The 17208-nt window shown below is 53.9% G+C and overlaps 5 protein-coding genes across 5 annotated transcripts; 2 read left to right on the forward strand and 3 right to left on the reverse strand.

Annotated features, from left to right (window-relative positions):
* Positions 1-170: 170 nt before the first annotated feature.
* On the reverse strand, positions 171-1584 carry D7B24_005503 (uncharacterized protein; the record flags this gene model as incomplete). Its single annotated transcript, XM_028639654.1, has 7 exons — positions 171-567; positions 618-741; positions 790-993; positions 1056-1065; positions 1124-1182; positions 1237-1315; positions 1369-1584. The coding sequence occupies 7 exons, from the start codon at positions 1582-1584 to the stop codon at positions 171-173; spliced, it is 1089 nt and encodes a 362-aa protein (XP_028496019.1).
* A 4105-nt stretch (positions 1585-5689) lies between these two features.
* Positions 5690-6843, forward strand: D7B24_005504 (uncharacterized protein; the record flags this gene model as incomplete). The annotated part of the gene is made up of 2 exons (XM_028639655.1): positions 5690-5775; positions 5835-6843. The coding sequence occupies 2 exons, from the start codon at positions 5690-5692 to the stop codon at positions 6841-6843; spliced, it is 1095 nt and encodes a 364-aa protein (XP_028496020.1).
* Positions 6844-7787: 944 nt separating this feature from the next.
* D7B24_005505 (uncharacterized protein) lies at positions 7788-10966 on the reverse strand (the record flags this gene model as incomplete). Its single annotated transcript, XM_028639656.1, has 4 exons — positions 7788-9668; positions 9777-10284; positions 10338-10510; positions 10895-10966. The coding sequence occupies 4 exons, from the start codon at positions 10964-10966 to the stop codon at positions 7788-7790; spliced, it is 2634 nt and encodes an 877-aa protein (XP_028496021.1).
* A 2434-nt stretch (positions 10967-13400) lies between these two features.
* On the reverse strand, positions 13401-14980 carry ERG24 (erg24, C-14 sterol reductase; the record flags this gene model as incomplete). Its single annotated transcript, XM_028639657.1, has 3 exons — positions 13401-14506; positions 14561-14865; positions 14916-14980. 3 exons carry the CDS (start codon positions 14978-14980, stop codon positions 13401-13403), a joined length of 1476 nt encoding a protein of 491 aa, XP_028496022.1.
* A 994-nt stretch (positions 14981-15974) lies between these two features.
* Positions 15975-16995, forward strand: MRL1 (Cation-independent mannose-6-phosphate receptor CI-MPR; the record flags this gene model as incomplete). The annotated part of the gene is made up of 2 exons (XM_028639658.1): positions 15975-16342; positions 16404-16995. 2 exons carry the CDS (start codon positions 15975-15977, stop codon positions 16993-16995), a joined length of 960 nt encoding a protein of 319 aa, XP_028496023.1.
* Positions 16996-17208: the final 213 nt, after the last annotated feature.

Below are 17208 nucleotides of genomic sequence, written 5' to 3' on the forward strand. Positions count from 1 at the left end.
CAACAAAGCAACAACACACAAGTTATCCCTGGCAATGAAATATGTCAGGCAAGTCACCCAGTTCCAAGATTTCACATAAAACTTAAAATCAGTCCTCATGAGATGAAATAGAACACATAAGAAGTTGAAACAAAGCTGTTTAGATCGGCCATCATTGCGCCGTTTCGAAATCAGAACCCCACCATAGCATTGATCCTTCTCATCTCCGTCTTGGAGTTGCTGAGCTCGGTCGCCAAGCGATTCCGGAACTGCGGGTCTTGATCTCCTTCTCGCGCGGCGTGATCCTGTCTAATCATGTCGAAGGTCACTGACAACTCACTCAACCGGTGGTCCAGTGCATCGGCCAGGCTGACGCGCCATTTAGACGTGTGTTTTCGAAACCCTTGTCGAAACTGAGTCATGTGATCTTTGAACAGCATGTCGCGGCTGAGGGTCTCTCGAATTACAGCTTTCCGTCTCTGGTCGCTCCCCGACCCGCTATCGGCATTGGCCTGGTCATAGGACGACTCCATGGCTTTTCCGAATATGGATGTACGAATGCCAGTGAGAGCATTCGTTTCCAGAATCCTGCCACTTATCAATGCGTAATCAAGGATATTTGATAAGAACAAACTTACCAAAGATCCTCAAGCAGGGTTGTATAGTGTCGTTCAATATCCTCAGCAAGTAGCTGGATCCGGCGACTAACCACCTCCCCTAGAACTGTTGCTATGGATGCAGGAAACTCAGACAGCTCATCGTCTGCAATGGTAAGCTAGGCTTTGATACTAAATAATGTTCGGCGCTTACCGATCTTCTGAACAGCATCAGCCTGAACGGAATTGACAGTATCAAGAACCCGCGCATGGTATCCTTCAAGCTGAAGCTTGAAGTCACGCCACCGCGTACTCAGATCAAGGGTCATAGTATGCATGGCCTGATGGTTCCAACTTTGAACCGCTTGCTTGGGCGTCGAGTGGTACCCGAAGTTTCCGCAAAACATCTTGTAGGTCACTGCACCCACATTAGCACATACATATATCCTCCTGTTTGGGGCTTAACATTGTCTTCCTTACTGGGGGCCCACTAGGTGAAGTCAGCAACAGAATTACTGGAAGTGTTAGAAGGAGGATGGGCAACTTACACCATGCCACACTCGGGAAGCCTGAACAGCACCTTCCACCCAACGTTCAATATGTTGGTCTCCAGAGCCATGCAATTAGCCTACGCACATGTCTGATCTAAAGTGATACATACCCTTGTACACTTTGGACTCAAAAGTGGCGTTAGCAAGGCTACTGATGGTCCTAATACGGCTTGAATTCTTGTTCAGAGCCTGCAATGTGTCAGCTTGTCGACCCACGACAGTTCCAGGACGGAAGGACGAACAGACTGGATTCCATGTTCCACAGCGTTGACAACCTCACGTATAGCACGCCTTCTCTCAGCATCCAGAGTGCCAGCTCCGTTTTGCACCCAGATATCAAGCTCCGAAATGAGAGCTGGGATATCCTTTTGGATGTAGTTGAGTACTTCTCGTGACTGAGCGTCCGCCACAAGTCCTATGCAGTGCCTTCTCAAAGCTGGAATGCCGCTGAGGTTCATAAATGGTAGCGCCTCGTCCCGCGTTTTGTCCCGCTTATCGCTGTATAAAGTATTACTGACGCAATGAACTTCTAGATCCCCACTCGGCACAGATGAGCTGTATTGAGACCTCAATTGTTCGATGACCTGCCTGTTCCGGCTTTCAATCAGGAAAGTGCTGAGTCTGGCCAAATATGAGCTAATATTCAAAGGTTATGTCTTGTCCGTTGTGCCTCACTTCAGTTCTTCAGACTTCTTTTGATTCCTGGCAATATCGCAGGTCAGAAAGATTTTGCTTTTCGAAGTGTACGTGCAATATACCTCAGTTTTTGTATCTTTCGACGCAGCTCTCTCCCTCGACGTATATCCGAATCCGAGGGATCGTCAATGTTTTCACATTCGTCTGCAGAGTCGTTGGCTTCGTCGATCTTTGACTCCAGATTTACAATGTTGTCAACATGTTGTTGGATGTCATCGGCCAAGTCGGGGCGCCCTCTCTTTGTCTCCTCTGCTCTGATGTTCTGATAGATCAGCAGGTCAGCAGCGCTCTTACTGGCTCTATTCGCAATCAATCAACTGACTTCACTGTTAGTACAGACTATACCAATATTGGTCAGCTTAGCCTGTGTCGCGAGATCGATGATGGAAACCACGCCGGCATCAGTGATAGCACGGCCTATGTGACACACTGCCAGAATTTCATCGCATTGTTCGACCAAGTACCGTTGCGTGATACGGAGGCGTGCTTTGTTGATATCGCGGAGGCCTGGAGCGACACACGTTAGGAGCGCTCCCATTCTATCGGCTCATATGTCCTTACCAGGAAGATCGACCAGTATGAGGCCGCGATTCAAGATGTGAGCCCGAAGATATACTCTGTCTGAGAGTCAGCAAGATGAGCAAGGCTCTGCGTAGCAAGATTTCACAAACCGGATCCTCTTGATATACGGCCAAACCGCAGGGTCTTGCGACCCCACTGTCTCTGAGGACAGGTTCTCGAGGAACTGAGAGCAATGCTGCAAGGTCTCACAAATGGTGACGCCTTCATGGTGACTTGGCCTAGCCTGGATAGCCCATTGGCGCAATGTCGTCTGAACCGCTCCTTCGTTCGGACGCAAGAGACAAGATGGATCTTCCAGCTGGCCCCGAAACATTGCTTGAAATGTATTGATGGCGGCCGTTGGCTCAACCGCTACGTTATCGGGTTCCAGACCGTTGGACTGCCCTCCAGACGTAAATTGGAGATGGTACTGACGATACGCTCGTAGTAGTTCAAAAGTTTGTTCATCAATCTCGCTCTGCGAGAATAAGACCACTTCGACCCGAAAGTCGCCCCTATCATGATAGTGGTACTCAGTTGCAGCACATGTGCACGCAGCACCATTATTGCCCTTTGTGGCTTCAGTCAGCATTGGAGAGGTTCATGAGATACAAAATCTCACCATCTTTGCTATCCCTGGTCGGTCAAGAAGACTGTTGAGTAGGCTGCTTTTGCCGACGCCCGAATCCCCAACAAAGCCGACAGTCCGAGTCGAAAGGCACCTGAAGTTAGAGAGTTGACTGGCTTTAGTATGAAGCCCTTGAATGGTTGAGTCAGGCTCCTCATGTAAAAGACTACTGCGGAGGACATCCCGGATGTCTAACATGAGCTGCTTGGCCTGTCCGAACCCCTCTTGGAAGGACTTATGAAAGAACCGCTGACCTTCTGGTGGGTCCTCGTCCTCGACCAGATACGGAATGACCTTAACGTGCGAGCTAGATCGTCTTCGTTGATGTTGCGTAGAGGGGCTCAATGGCAGGGGTGGAAGACTAGTAGTCCTTGGGACGGGCAGTCTCTCTGCCTCGACCAGAGCCTCTCTCATGCCATTAAGCTGAAAGGAGCCTGTCGCAGTGGTCGGTCTCGACTGAGGTGTCCGGCGCGAATCGTTAACAGGAGGGGTTACAGAGACTATCGGCGTGCCTGAGCGACTGCGTGCGATGAAGGAGACCCGAGAAGGCATCGCAGACTCGCTGCCATCTGTAGATATACTGGTGTAATTCTCCACAGACGGCAAGACATTCGAGGGTGTTGGGATTTCAAACCTAGCTTGGGCGAGACGACCAGGTGACTGCGATGTATCTCTAGGAGTGTCGCGATTCGGTGTTGAAGATTGACTGGTGATGCCTATCACACCACTCGATTGAGTGTGTGTTGGGAAGAGACCTTGTGCTGCTTGACCAGTTGTTGAACTGGCCCCCGTACGGAAAGCGAGGGGGCCATTGTTGAGGGGAAAAGTGTTTGTGAACTGCATGTCTTCATTTGACTGAGGGCTGGCTTGACGGCTTGTAGTCGATTCAGGGGAGGCTTGCACATAGCGAGGGATCTCTTGGTCACGAGTTTGAGAACTCAAATCGAAAGGCCGAAGAGATGGTTGCGTTCGCGATGGTGAGGGCGAACCAAACCAGCGGGTAAACGGCTCGGGGTTCTAGGTAGTTGTGTTAGCGCGATAATGCGAAGTTGGACACCGGAGCTAACTCACGTCACTGCTCATAGTGGTAGAGGCAAGGGAATGAGGTCTTCTGTAGGTAAGGAGAGGTTCTGTGCAGTATGAGTTGTCTCCAAGTTCGTTAAACCGCAAACTCGGATCAGGCCAGGCGCAGGCAGCCGCTTTTAAGGCTTTGCATACTCGTCTTCTGCCATGAATCAGCCACCTTGCTTATGAGCCTGGCCGCGTTGTATATGCAAGCACGCAGACCGGAATCACCAACAGGCGGGGCGATACAAGGTCAACTCCGCGCCTGTCTGAACTAGGCCCCTGGCCTGCCAAACTCGAGGCCTATGGGCCTGGTATCGGCAGGCGCCTGCGACGTACCTGCCAGCAGCTTGCTAGTTTTGTTATCAGTATAGGTATCTTTGGCGGGAGCTGGTCTTTTGAGAAGGTCGCTGCTGTGTCAGACTATGCGGTTGGTAGCAGGTTCTTGAGGGGATCATGCACATGCATGTCGAAAGGCTGGGAAAGGGGAAGCGGCGGCGAGGGCTCACTGGGGCGACCAGGATCAGGATCAGGTGGTCCGCGACCAACGACTCGACGTGGTTGAATCATGTTGATGAAACTGCCCGAACGGTAGGGTCGCGTACAAATTTAGTTACTAAGATGGACTGGCGCGACATGTCTGGCCTCGGGTGACAACGCATGGAGAACCTCCCAACGAGGTGTTCACCAGGACAGCCCCATGCTTTTCAGGGGGGCCCCTTCGGTAAATGTCCCACTGCCACGGACACATTACCTTGTTTTGTTTGTACAAGGACAATCATCACCCATGAGGACGGGTGGGCGGGGCGATTTATTGCAGGGGTCCAGCGTCTGCGATATCTTTGTGAAAAGTCGCGCATATGCATTTGCATCACGCACAAGTCGTTCGTAGCATAAGATGGGAGTCTTCTTGAGAGTATCACATGTAAGCAGAAGCCTGTCCTGAAGATGAGGGCCACGGGTGCTTAGAAAAGCTGCAACTGATGGCACCTTGTATGACATCCTTGAACCTCGAGGTAAAGTTAGCCGGTCAGCCAAGTCTGACTGAGGTAGCGTCATACTGCACGTTGTAACGACCTCATGGATACAGAGAAGACGCATGATCAGTAGGGTCAAATTCTATGCAACAGCGCGACAGTGGCACGGTGTATCTGGGGCAAACCAACGCACAGCGCGGCCCGTAACGCCTTCGGGGTCTTTAACCGCTAGCGTCGTAGGGCAGCCGATCGATGGTCTCTCAATCGACCGCGAGACCTGTTTCTCCTGATTGAGATTTGCAACTTGAGTCTACGCCTCCTGAGCACCTTATCTACAACTGCATCCCAGGATGTGAGCTATTGTGCATATCTGGCTTCAGCCCTCATTCGAAAACCGTCGAACTTTGGACGTGTGCACTCGTCACGGCAAGGTCTTCTACGGATATCTCTGGAGATCGATCTCTGGCGGGGTCTCCCCACTTCGCGATGCCCTGTCATCCTAAGGGCGCATCCGTCGACCCTCCAGCTGTGGACCTTAAGTAGACGTTCAATAACCAACTGAAACATCATTGACATCGCAATCTCGCAAATACCATACTCACAGTAATCGAAGGAAATCGGAAGAAGATAAGAAAAATGGTATCTACAACCACCAACACAAGTCTGCCGTGGATGGAAACACCACTCATCCCATCGCCTCACCTGTCGCGGGCCGCCGGCTGGTACGTTATCCAAGGCGTTCACGCTCCCTGTGTATGAGGCACACTGACATGAAACATAGCAACATTTACCTTAAGCTTGAGAACCTCCAGCCCTCAGGCTCTTTCAAGTCTCGCGGTATCGGTAACCTCATGCTACAAGAGATAGCCTCCCGTCCCGATGGCCAGAACCTGCATTTCTACAGCTCCTCCGGCGGCAACGCGGGCCTCGCCTGCGCCACGTCGGCCCACGCGCTCAACCGGCCCGCCACAATCGTGACGCCGACCTCGTCCTCCCCGCTCATTGTCTCGAAGCTCCGTCTCCTCGGCGCCGAGGTCCAGCAGGTCGGCGCAAACTGGGCCCTCGCCGATAAGCACCTGCGCGAGAACCTCGTGGCCGGCCGCGACGACGCCGTCTACGTGCCGCCCTTCGACCACCCACACGTCTGGGACGGCGCGTCCACCATTGGCGACGAGCTCGTGAGGCAGGCCCCCGGCGCCATCCACGGCATAGCCTGCTCCGTCGGCGGCGGCGGCCTGCTGAACGGCCTGTTCCAGGGTATCGAGAAGCACGAGGCCGTCCGCGCCTCTTCGAACCCACCATGGCCCGAGGCGCGGCGGCCCTCCATCCTCGCAGTCGAGACACGCGGCGCTGACAGCCTCAACGCCAGCGTCGAGGCTGCCGAGCACGTCACCCTGCCCGGCATCACCTCCATCGCCAAATGCCTGGGTGCCGTCCGCGTCTCGTCCAAGACGTGGGAGTGGGCTCAACGCAAGGCCCGCCTCGGCCCTTCTGAAGTCACAAACGCTACGGCGGACGGTCCTGCCGAGCTCGAGAGTATCGCTGTTGACGACTCCGAGGCCGCGCTGGCCTGCGTGCAGTTTGCTGATGACACGCGTTTCGTAGTTGAGGTTGCGTGCGGTGCAACCATCGCCGCTTGCTACAACGGCCTGTTGCAGCAACGCCTTGGCCGGGGCTTGACTGACGAAGAATGGCGCGACAAGAACATTGTCATCATCGTCTGTGGGGGCTCTGATGTCAGCCTCGAGGTTCTTGAGGGCTACAAGCGAGACTATGGCTCTGCAGCCTAATGTTGTTAACCCGAGCACCATGTCGCTGACACCATTTCACATGCTTTCCAGCATTACACTTTAGATTCCCGAGAAACCATACTTGTCACAACAGACACGCAGGCGCAGGCGAAAGGAAAAAGTATACTTCAATTATGTTTACTAGTACTATTGTGGTGGTAGCCCATCCCTTGCGTGGTCATAGACGACAGAGAAAGTAGGCAGAACCATAATGCAGCTCACGCCTCAAGGTCGACATCGACGATTGACCTAAGTACGCTCAAGTCGTAGCGCAAAATCTCGACGATGCTGCCATGGGAGGGTCTATTGCTGTCAACAGCTTCCTCGTGTGCAGCTGCCAGGCACATATAGGTAGCACCATAGACTTCTGACAAATTATCCTGTTCAACCTCCGCCGCCTTTGAAAGCGCAAGGAAGCACTGCCAGTCCTGATTTGGTATTAAGTCTGCGGGCTCAGAGTATTTTCGTGAATGGTTAACGTCATGGTAAGGGTCCTCCATCGACCGTCTCGGTCGAGTGTTGTTCATATCGCGAAGGATTCTCAAAATCTTTGCGAGCAACTGATTGATCTGACGTTGATCCATGTACCGAAGGTGGCGGTTGCCTTGCTTTTGTTCTGCGTCTTTGCTCGATAATTCATCTTCGTCATCTTCGTCATCTTCGTCAGAAGAGACCCTGTCGTCTTTCTGTGGCAGTCCAGCCTTCGTGTCGTCGTCGGGAAGCTCGCCGTCATCAGGGAACCCTTCGTTATCGTCTGAAGTCTCATGATCAGGCTGTCCATTGCCTTCGTCTTCGCTTGGCTCCTGGTTTCTCCACGCTGCCGGGAGCTCCTCAATTTCAACTAGCTCATACCCACAGATAGCCTCACAGATTTCGATTTCAGGGTCACAGTCGGGGTCCATCCGACACACATACTGTCTCTCACAACGCCCGCAGCAGCAATCCTATTCGAGGCGAGCGCTGAGAGGGAGGTTTCGGGACGAGCTCCCGACAAAAACCGTCTTTTCGTACTGGCTGATGAACCAATTCTGCGTGACAACGTCCCAGTTGCTGAGGTCCCGGCGCGTGAGTTCCGCACGGAAGGTTTGCGAGGCTCCAGGCGCGATGTTAATGCGGTCAAACCCACGGAGGACTCGAATCGGATCGTCAGGTCCACCAAGAGAAACGTAAAGCTGTGCCACTTCGTCGCCAGCAACTTCACCCGTATTGGTCACGGTCGCGGTGACAGTGAATATGACGTCCCAAAGCATTGGGTTTCCTCCGGGTCCTCCAGAAGCTGGGAGCCTGGGTTGCGGTGAGGCATCAAGAGCGCCCTCTGGGAGGAACTCTTCTGCAGTTTGGCCGTAGTTAGGATCGGCCAATGCCTCCTCTGGGTCTGAGGAATTGAGGTATGGGTAGATATGTTGATAGATGTAACGGATTTCGCCCTCGGGAAAGACGTAGTCGTCGTAGTTTGTACTGTAGTTAGCACCAAATCTCGGCGCAGGGTTGGTCTGCCCAGTGGTAGGGACGTAATCCTGCACATCATGCCTCTCAATTTGAAGATTGGAGAATTCAAAGGTTGTGTACGACAGGCCATAGCCAAACTCGAAGATTGGGGCGTTGCTGCTGCTGCTGCTGTTCCTCGGTGCTGATGCATTGTTATCGACGCCCGACTGCCGGTCAAACCAACGGTAGTCGATGAAGACTCCCTCGTCGAAATCGCTCTGGGGAGCACCATTGCCATTGTTGGGCTCTCTTAGGACGTCAACGCCGTAGCTCTCAACAGTGGGGCCCCAGGTGAAAGGTGTCTTGCCACCAGGATTGACGCGGCCGTAAAGAATATCGGCAATAGAGTTGCCAGACTCCTGTCCGGGTAAGCCGGCCCAGATGATAGCCGTGATATTGGGGTTCTCGTGCCAGTCAGTGACTAGGACAGGACCAACCGAATGGATGATGACGATGGTGTTGTTGTTGGCCGCAGCGACTCGTTGAATAAGCTCGTCTCCTCCATTCCAGAGCGTGAGGTTCTTGCGATCACCTTCGTTTCCATCAACGCTGATATAACCTTCGCCTGAGTTTGCATTGACGAAAACCAGAGCAGTCGCGTCCGCCTGGGAAACCAAGGCCTCTGTGCGGTCATAGTCCCAATTGCTGAGGATGCTCTCGTATCGCGAGCCGTCTGAAACGGCTTGAAACTGAAGAGCACTATCAGGAGTGATGAGATAAGGGAAACTGGCGGTGCCAGATCCCCACCCAGCAGCCAGAGTGCCGTTATTACAACCCTGATCAGGGCAGCCATTGGGACCAACAGCACGAGGGCCAGCATCTTCACCAATGACAGCAACGAATTTCGGCTTGTTTAGAGGCAGTGATCCCTCATTCTTGAGTAAGACAGTACCACGGGCAGCGATGGTGCGAATAAGGGCGCCGTGGTCTTGGCGGACATCAACGTGTTGGTTGATGACCTGCACATTGTCCTGGGCCGCCCAGTGCAGCGGGCCGATGGTGTCTTTTGTCCAAGACGAGAAGTTGATGTCAGGAACATCGTCCAGGGTCTTTCCAACTTTGAAAAAGGCCGCCATGATACGCATGGCCATGTCATCGAGACGATATTCGGGAACGGTGCCGTTCAAAATGGCGTTCGTAAGGTTAGCGCCCCAAAAAGCGACTCCGGTGTTGAAGCGAGTGTCACCGGGCATAGCCATGTCAAGTCCAGCAACGGCAGTGGCAGCTCCAGCATGCTGTGCTTGCCAATCGCTGAGGACGAATCCCTGGAAGCCGAGTTCGTCCTTGAGGAGCCCATTCAGAAGATGGGAGTTTTGACAGCCGTAACTGTTGTTGATCTTAGACAAAAAGGTCGGTCAGCGAACCGTCTGCAAGGGAAGTTGAGAGAATGGTATTGGCCCCACCTGTTGATAAGAACACATGACACTGCCGGCTCCAGCACGAACAGCGTCTGCAAATGGCCAAAGGTAAAGCTCATGCATGGTCTTGTCGTCGACGTTCGACGATAATGCCTCGTCGACATCGTAGCCGTAACCTTGAGCCTCGCCAGCCTGGCGGAAATGTTCCTGCTCATTGACGATGTAGTGCTTGACGTTGGCAATGGCACCAGCATCCTGGATGCCCCTGACGGATTCGGCGACAGCAACGCCACTGAGGTAAGGGTCCACGGCGAAACCCTCCCAGTTACGACCTCCGGCCGGAAGGCGGCCTAGAGGGCCAATGGCGGGCCCGAGGACAACGTCGACGCCCTTGGCTACTCCTTCGGCGCCAATGGCGTGAGCGCGCTGGTACAGAAGCCCTCGGTCCCAGGTAGCGCCAGCTGTCTGGCTCGAAGTGAAGTAGGAGACGTAGTCCGCGAAACGAATACCCTGTGGGCCATCCTGCAGACAAAGCCCCCTCCAGCCGATTCGGGGGATCGAGCCGACGTTTCCGACGCAGAGTTCACCGCTCCAGCTAGGATTCTGTCAGATGAATTTGGATGGCACGACGGGGTCTATGAAGCTTACCCGACACCTGTCGTCAGGTTGACCTTTTCGAGCAGAGTCATCTGCTCTACAACCTCTCTGGCACGGGCGTAGGCGTCCTCCCAGCCAGTCGCTTGGGGGTTCATCCATGGAGAAGGGTAGTGCGGAGGGGAAAAGGCGAGCTCGCTAGAGCTGTTAGTCTGGCGCTGAGGATACTGGTCAGCATTGGCTCGAATGTCAATTCCAAGGGAAACAGAGTCCGTGTCGGCGAGGCTTGGTGACGAGATGTCGATAACGGGGGTCAAGGCTCTTAAAAGTAGAATACTGGGGAGAAACATGGTACTTGGGCACGAGGCATAAACGATTGTGATGAAGTGCAAGCCCGCTCTCTGCGGCCGGATATTGCTCGAAAACGGAGATGAAGTGGTGCTATGTCGAATGTTTGAAGAGCGTGGGTTCACAGAGAACAGAGGAGCAAAATGGAATGCACAAACGCGGTGTGGGTACCCTGGGGTTGATTCGGGTTGAGGAAAGCACGACTACTCCATCGCCGTTACGGTGCAGGCTTGGTTTCCTCGTGAAAAGAGGCAAGTACGTACCTTGAGCTTGGGTTGTCCCGCAGAGACACACCCGCTGGCTGCCAGCAAGGCAGTAGCGATGGTCAGCTTCATGGTACCGGTCAAGCTTGCAGTCCGGGCAATGGTCGTCCAATGATGCTCAATATCTAGAGTATACAACCATCGGGTAAAGGCAGACTTAGATCCGTCGCAATCTTGTCTGATAGGAAAAGGTCGAGTCGCGGGTAGTTGCTTTGCAAGAGTCTCAAGTTGTAACGGGCGTGGCTACTGAAGACCCAGGTCGTCAAGATCTGAGAGGCAGCCGAGGAAGACTGGCCTTATAACCCAATGCTGGACAACTTCGGAGATTCCGGGTTGAGGGGGACTACCTTGGGCAAGGATGGTGGGAGAACAAGGAGAGCTCGGTCAGGGATGGCAGGTGGATATGGATGCGGCAGCAAAGGGAAGTCGGATGCCAAACAACCTGGTTCATCTTTGCGGAGTGGATGGAAACATTAAGGCGGGCCTGACGATTATATCGAAACACGCCCAAGTGCCGGGCAGGATTCGGCTCGCTACTTAGTCCTTCGGAGGCTGTGGGCCTGAAAACCACGTAAAATGGACGGCTATTATTCAGTTAATTCGCAGCCGGCTGCAAATAAGGACTGGCGATCACAAGTAAGGTTCTAGAAGCCATGTTAGGGGGGGCGGGGGCACTGAGCCATGGGAACACAGCGTGTGGTGCTCTGCAGGCGGCCATGTCGGGCAGCCAGTCTCGAGGCGCGAGACAGTTCGTGTAGACAGGCCATGAGGAGAAAAGGGCCGATCAAGATGCAAGATTGAACCGACTCAGATGGTGGGAAGGACTGGGTAACAGGGAGTAAGGTGGCAGTGGTGAAGTGATGATCGACAAGGGCGCCGCTCAAAGTGGTGAGCAAGTGACGATGTTGACGCACACGGGAGAGGGGTGCAGGGTGTCTGGACGACATCAAAGACACTTATTGCGGCTGCTCAGCTTGGCGCTGCAGGAGGTACCATGTCCGTCACTGGCAAGTGCCGGCCAGTGCGCGTCTCGCAAAAACCGATGGGTACCTTAGCCGACCGGTGCGGGGGAAAATGGAGCTCTCCCCTCCCCCCAAAGTTTTTGTTCGAGTCTCGAGCCCTCCCACAGGATATCATGACTTCATGGCACCATATTGGATGGACCCAAGCCGACGAATGCAACGCTGGACGCTGTTCATGCATGTACCGGGCAGTGCTGGGACAAAAACACCGACGATTGTGCCCCATTATGGGAGTACAGGCGCGGCTCGCCAAGGGGGATAAAGCTTGAGCTGAAGCACAAGCAGGCAACACACTGCTACCGGATCCAGGGAGTTGCAAAAGCAATGCCAGGCTTGAATTCCTTCTTTCGAAAACAAGGAGATTGTCTTGAGATGGAGGGCTTGGGCAACGTCTCAGTTGATCCTAAGTCAGCTGCAAATGCCTCGTGTTTCTTGCAGGAGCTGGTCCAGATTGACTGCATTTGAGAAGCATCTGTCTGACGCCTGCCATCACGCCGACTAGCGGCTGGTGAACACCAAGCCGCATATTTGGATCAAGCTTGCGGCTATGCTCACTCACCAGGCCGCCTCACTTAGAACCACGACCTCAGCTCCAGCCTCAGCGTGACGCAACCTTCAAGGTGACAGTGCTCCACTGTATATCGAATGACCTTGCCCCCTCTTCTCCCTTCCCACACTCGCATCTGAGCCTCTTCTGTACGCTGAAAGCCACCCGCTGCAACCTCCAACCGCCATGCCCCACCCACATCCTGAACGGTCGATCAAGAGCCCTCTCCCCTCATTTTTACGGCCAAACACGATTTCTTCTCTCTTCCCCACACCGAGGTCCGGCGTACATGGAGACGCCGTGGCATCAATCGCGGGGTAGGAAGATGGAGTGGCTGGCTGGTCCTGGTGGTTAAGCAGCTATTTCCCTTCTTCAACGGTTAGCGTACGAGGTGCCCACGCGGCGGTCGGGCCGTTCAAGTGAAATTCACACAATCCAGAATCAAGTAGGTGCTCTAATGCCTGTTAGCCAAGAGACACCACGCAGACCCTCCCCGCCCTGGTGGACGGGTGGCAGTGTCATAGGCCCCCATTTGTGTACGATTTAATTGTAGTCATAATTCTATTCCCAAGCTGGCCACTTGAGCTGCAGAATCCAGCAGTGTTCATGCTATTCGAATTTATCACCATGTCCGCAAATCCTTCATTTAGATGGTTGGGTTCGGTGGATTTCAACAAGTTTGGTTCAAGAACAGTTTTGAACGTATTACCAAGTGTATCGAGTAAAGTAATTTTACATCTGCGCCTCTACTCCGCATGGCACAGTGTCCGCCATCCGGGCTTGGGTCCCAAGATCCCAGACCCGGCGAGCCGCGATTTTGTGCCATGTCAAAACCCGCTATCATGCCCGGACGCGCAGCCTAACCCCACAGTCTGAAGTCATGGGTCGTGAAGAAAAGGGCCGAAGGTGTGCAGACTGATGGGGAGCTCCGTACCGCCTAATACACGCCAGGAAGAATCTTCCACCTGACAATCTTCTTGTACTTCTCCCAGTCATCACCGTACTTACGTGCGCACTTGTCATCGTCGCGGCGGTCGCGGTGAATGAGCAGGATCGCGAAGTAAAGCACGTAAAAGTACGTAACAGGAATGCCCCAGCCGCGAGCGGCACCCTGTACCACCTCACGACCGTCAAGGGTCTTGAAGGCACCCTCTACGCCTTGCTCAACTAGGCCGGAACCCGCAGTCAGAATCTGGTAACCCGACATGCCTGTGGGAAGAGAGTATGGCCACGCCTGAAGCCAATCGCCAAGGTAGTTAATGTGGCGGGCGACACCCCACCAGCCAGAGATGAGAAGGCGGGTGCCAGCCTTGGTCTCAATGTACTTGAGATGGGCGACGCTGGGGTCGTTGGGGTTGGTGCGGAACTTGTTCTTCTGGTTGTTGGAGGCACGGAAGATGTAATAGGCCAGGCAGATGGTAGCTCCAATGGTAGTCACCTGGAAGGCGTTCAGGGACACGGGGTACATGGACAGGTACCGCGTCTGCATAGAGTAGATGAATGGAAGCCATGCAATGTCGCCAAAGGACAGCATGAAGCCGAACCCATCGGTGGTGATGTCGATGGTCGTCAAAATGGCAGGCTCGTTCCACCAGCAATCTACCGTATAGAGGAACTGAATGGCCGAAATGAAGACAATGCTGTTGGAGACGAAGCCATATGTGCGGTACTGCTTGGCGATCCAGGCAAAATTGAGGATGGCCCAGCCGAGAAGACCAGGGCGGACCTCCATCCAGTGCTTGATGTCAACCTCGCCAATGATTGGGATCGTGACGCGCGGGTTGAGCTCGCGGCCAATGAACCAGTCGTAAATGAGGTTGCCTGAGTGGCCACCCTCGGCAAGCTCGCGGTTCTCCTTGTTCCCAGGCTTGACGCTGAAGCTGCGAACGTAGACGTAAGTGGCAATAACAAAAGCCAAAATCATATTGGCCGTGAGAATCTGTATATAGTTGTCGGAGATGTAGACCCAGAGAGCCCAGTCGGCACCCTCAAGGGCAGTCCCGGCGGCGAGGATCGCAACGATGAACATGCTCGATGCAAAGGCTGAGCTTAATTAGAACTCGGTGATTCAGTAGAAGGAATGGAAATACAACATACAGTTGAACCTGTACTTCAACTTGCCGCCGGAGGCCAGTACGACACCATCTACTTCCTGAGCAGGAAGGAACCGGTACAGTAGGGCGTTGAAGAAGAAGTACCCAACGACAGCCAGAGTAGCGTTAATGCTACCCAGGCCCCAAACGCCTTGTTCTGGCCATCCAACCTCACGCTTGAGCTGCGCCAAGTCGATATTTTTCGGGTCAAGGAGAGACGGGGCAGGGCAGCCGGAGACGTCGTTGCAGGCGAATGCGAGGGCGTACACGACAATGGGGAGGATGGTAGAAACGCCGGCGGTACCCCAACTAGAGATCGTCAATCCCGTTCTGCCTCGTCTTTCTTGGGTAAAACTTACGGTCCGCCGAAGTGGTAGCCATGAGGCGGGGCGCTCGATGCGACCTCCTTTTTCTGTCCAGCCATGGTGTAGTTGGTGTATATGTTATTGATCCTGGTGTACTGCTGGTCGATGGGCGCGCAGGCTCTCTCTCTTATGGAAGAGGAGAATAGACACTGCTCGGAATGCGCGGGGGCCGATTCGCGACAGTTGGCGCGAACTTGAGGAAGGCCCAAAAGAAGCTTTGCAGCCGGGGATCTTGACTTCCGGGTGACCTGACAAGTTGAAGCACGGTCGGGTTGATTCAATTTCAATGATGCTCATACTTGATTGGTCCCTGGAGCAAGTCAATCGACAGCATGGGGCTCGGAGGAACCAAATGACCGCCCCACACTGCTTCCGGGCCGGATCTCTTCCATATCGAACCATGCTGGGCAACAGGACTGCCCTACCCTCGTACTCGTAATGAAGCAAACGTGACCGGCGGATTTCCACATTCTTTGGCCTCGTTGACTGCGTTGACTGCGTCGACTGCGTCAGTGCCTTCAGCATTCGCATCGCAGGGACATGCACTGCCTTGTGCCTTGGGAATATTAGGTCCCGAGATCAACACACCGGCAGTAGTGATGAGGTCACTGTGGATTCTCTGCTTTCTGTTAGACGGGTATTTCTCGGATGAATGGTGTCCTGTCGCCTTCGCTCATCTTTCCACTGTCGGCCACCAGTCAGCAGGTCTTATCACACCCAAGGCGGTGCCTGCAGGTAGGTCGAAATGGTGGATGGCTTGGCCAGCCCGCCAATTGCCGCGTGTCTTGTACGAGGCTGATGAATGGCCAGGTGTTCCATGTTCGATACCTCTAATTTGGCTTGACAGAGACATCAGATTGTTGAATGCACATGACGACTTTGACGTCAGGTTGATAGACAACCGCTCTCTGCAGCTCTGCTATTCTCCTTCTATCGATCCGCCTCTTTCAATTGATGATATTAGCATCGCTTTTTCGACGCGTCCCATCGCGCCACCCGGCGCCTTCAATTACTCTCCACGGCGACCCCCTGAGCTGAGACCATTGAAACACGATGCATTTCCCTACGAACCGCGCTCTCACCCTGCTCCTGGCCGCTTCGGCAAGCGTCTCGTTCGCTGCAGAGGAAAAGCCATCGACGACACCTAGCCCACCGGCGTGTACAGCTGTTTCCAAGACGAGCGGCGCATTCTTCGACCTGCGACCCGACATTGCCGCAATCCCCGAGGAGGGCAAGACTGCGAAAAGCGGTTCGGCAACGAGCGATTACCACGCAAGGGGCTATGATTATGGACGAAACTTCACACTCAACATTTGCGCGCCGGTCGCGGATCCTGTCGAGGATGTCGTGGGGCTAGGCAAGGACGAGTGGAAAAACGTCAGCGCCTATTACACATACCAAGACGAAGTCTACTCTATAGGGTTCGTTGCCATGAGTCTTTAGCGGGTGTCGTCGGGACAATGACTGATCGGTGTGCTACAGACAAACATCTCTAGATCTTCAAAGCCACGGTCGCATGCTCGTCCTCCAATATACAGGCGGATCGCCATGCGGGGCGGATAAACTCAAAGAGAATAACAAAACGAAGCGGGAAGATTCGCACGATTCCTACAAGGGTTTTGATGGAGAGAAACTCGCCAAAGCGACAGATTCTGACGACGAAAAGAAGAACAAACCGGTCCGCCGCAAGTCGGCGACTCTATCCTTCCACTGTGAGCCGGAGCAGCTTGCAGGCCAAATAGGCGTCTCCTTTGTGAGCACCGATCCTGAAGAATGCGCCTACTTCTTCGAGATCAGATCGGCTCATGCCTGCGCTCGCGCAGAGCCGCACCAGCCTGGCAGTGTCGGCCCCGGCAGCGTCTTTGCTATTATTTTCGCCATTGCCGTGCTCGTGTACTTTGGCGGCGGTGTGTTCTACAACCGCACTGTTGAGCACGCCCGCGGTTGGCGTCAGCTGCCCAACTATACTCTGTGGGCGGGCATCTGGAACTTCATATGCGTACGCTTCCTCCTGCTCGGGCGACTGCTTAAGCGATTCCTATGCGTCTTTGTTTCGCGGTCGCCTCGGAAGTGACCTGTCTATGGCTGACGTGTGCGTGTTCAACAGGATGTCTTCTATGCAGCCCTTTCGCTTTGCTCGAGGCTGCTTCCTGGACGACGAGGCTACAGCCATCTGGCTGGCTCACCGAGTAGGAGTCGGAACCGAGAGGATGAAAACCGTTTGATTGACCAGCTAGATGAGGAGTGGGATGATTAGAACGTAGACTGTATAATATTGGAATGATGA

Source organism: Verticillium nonalfalfae (assembly GCF_003724135.2).
Source record: "Verticillium nonalfalfae strain VnAa140/NRRL 66861 chromosome Unknown scaffold_34, whole genome shotgun sequence".
Classification (NCBI taxonomy): Eukaryota; Fungi; Ascomycota; class Sordariomycetes; order Glomerellales; family Plectosphaerellaceae; genus Verticillium; species Verticillium nonalfalfae.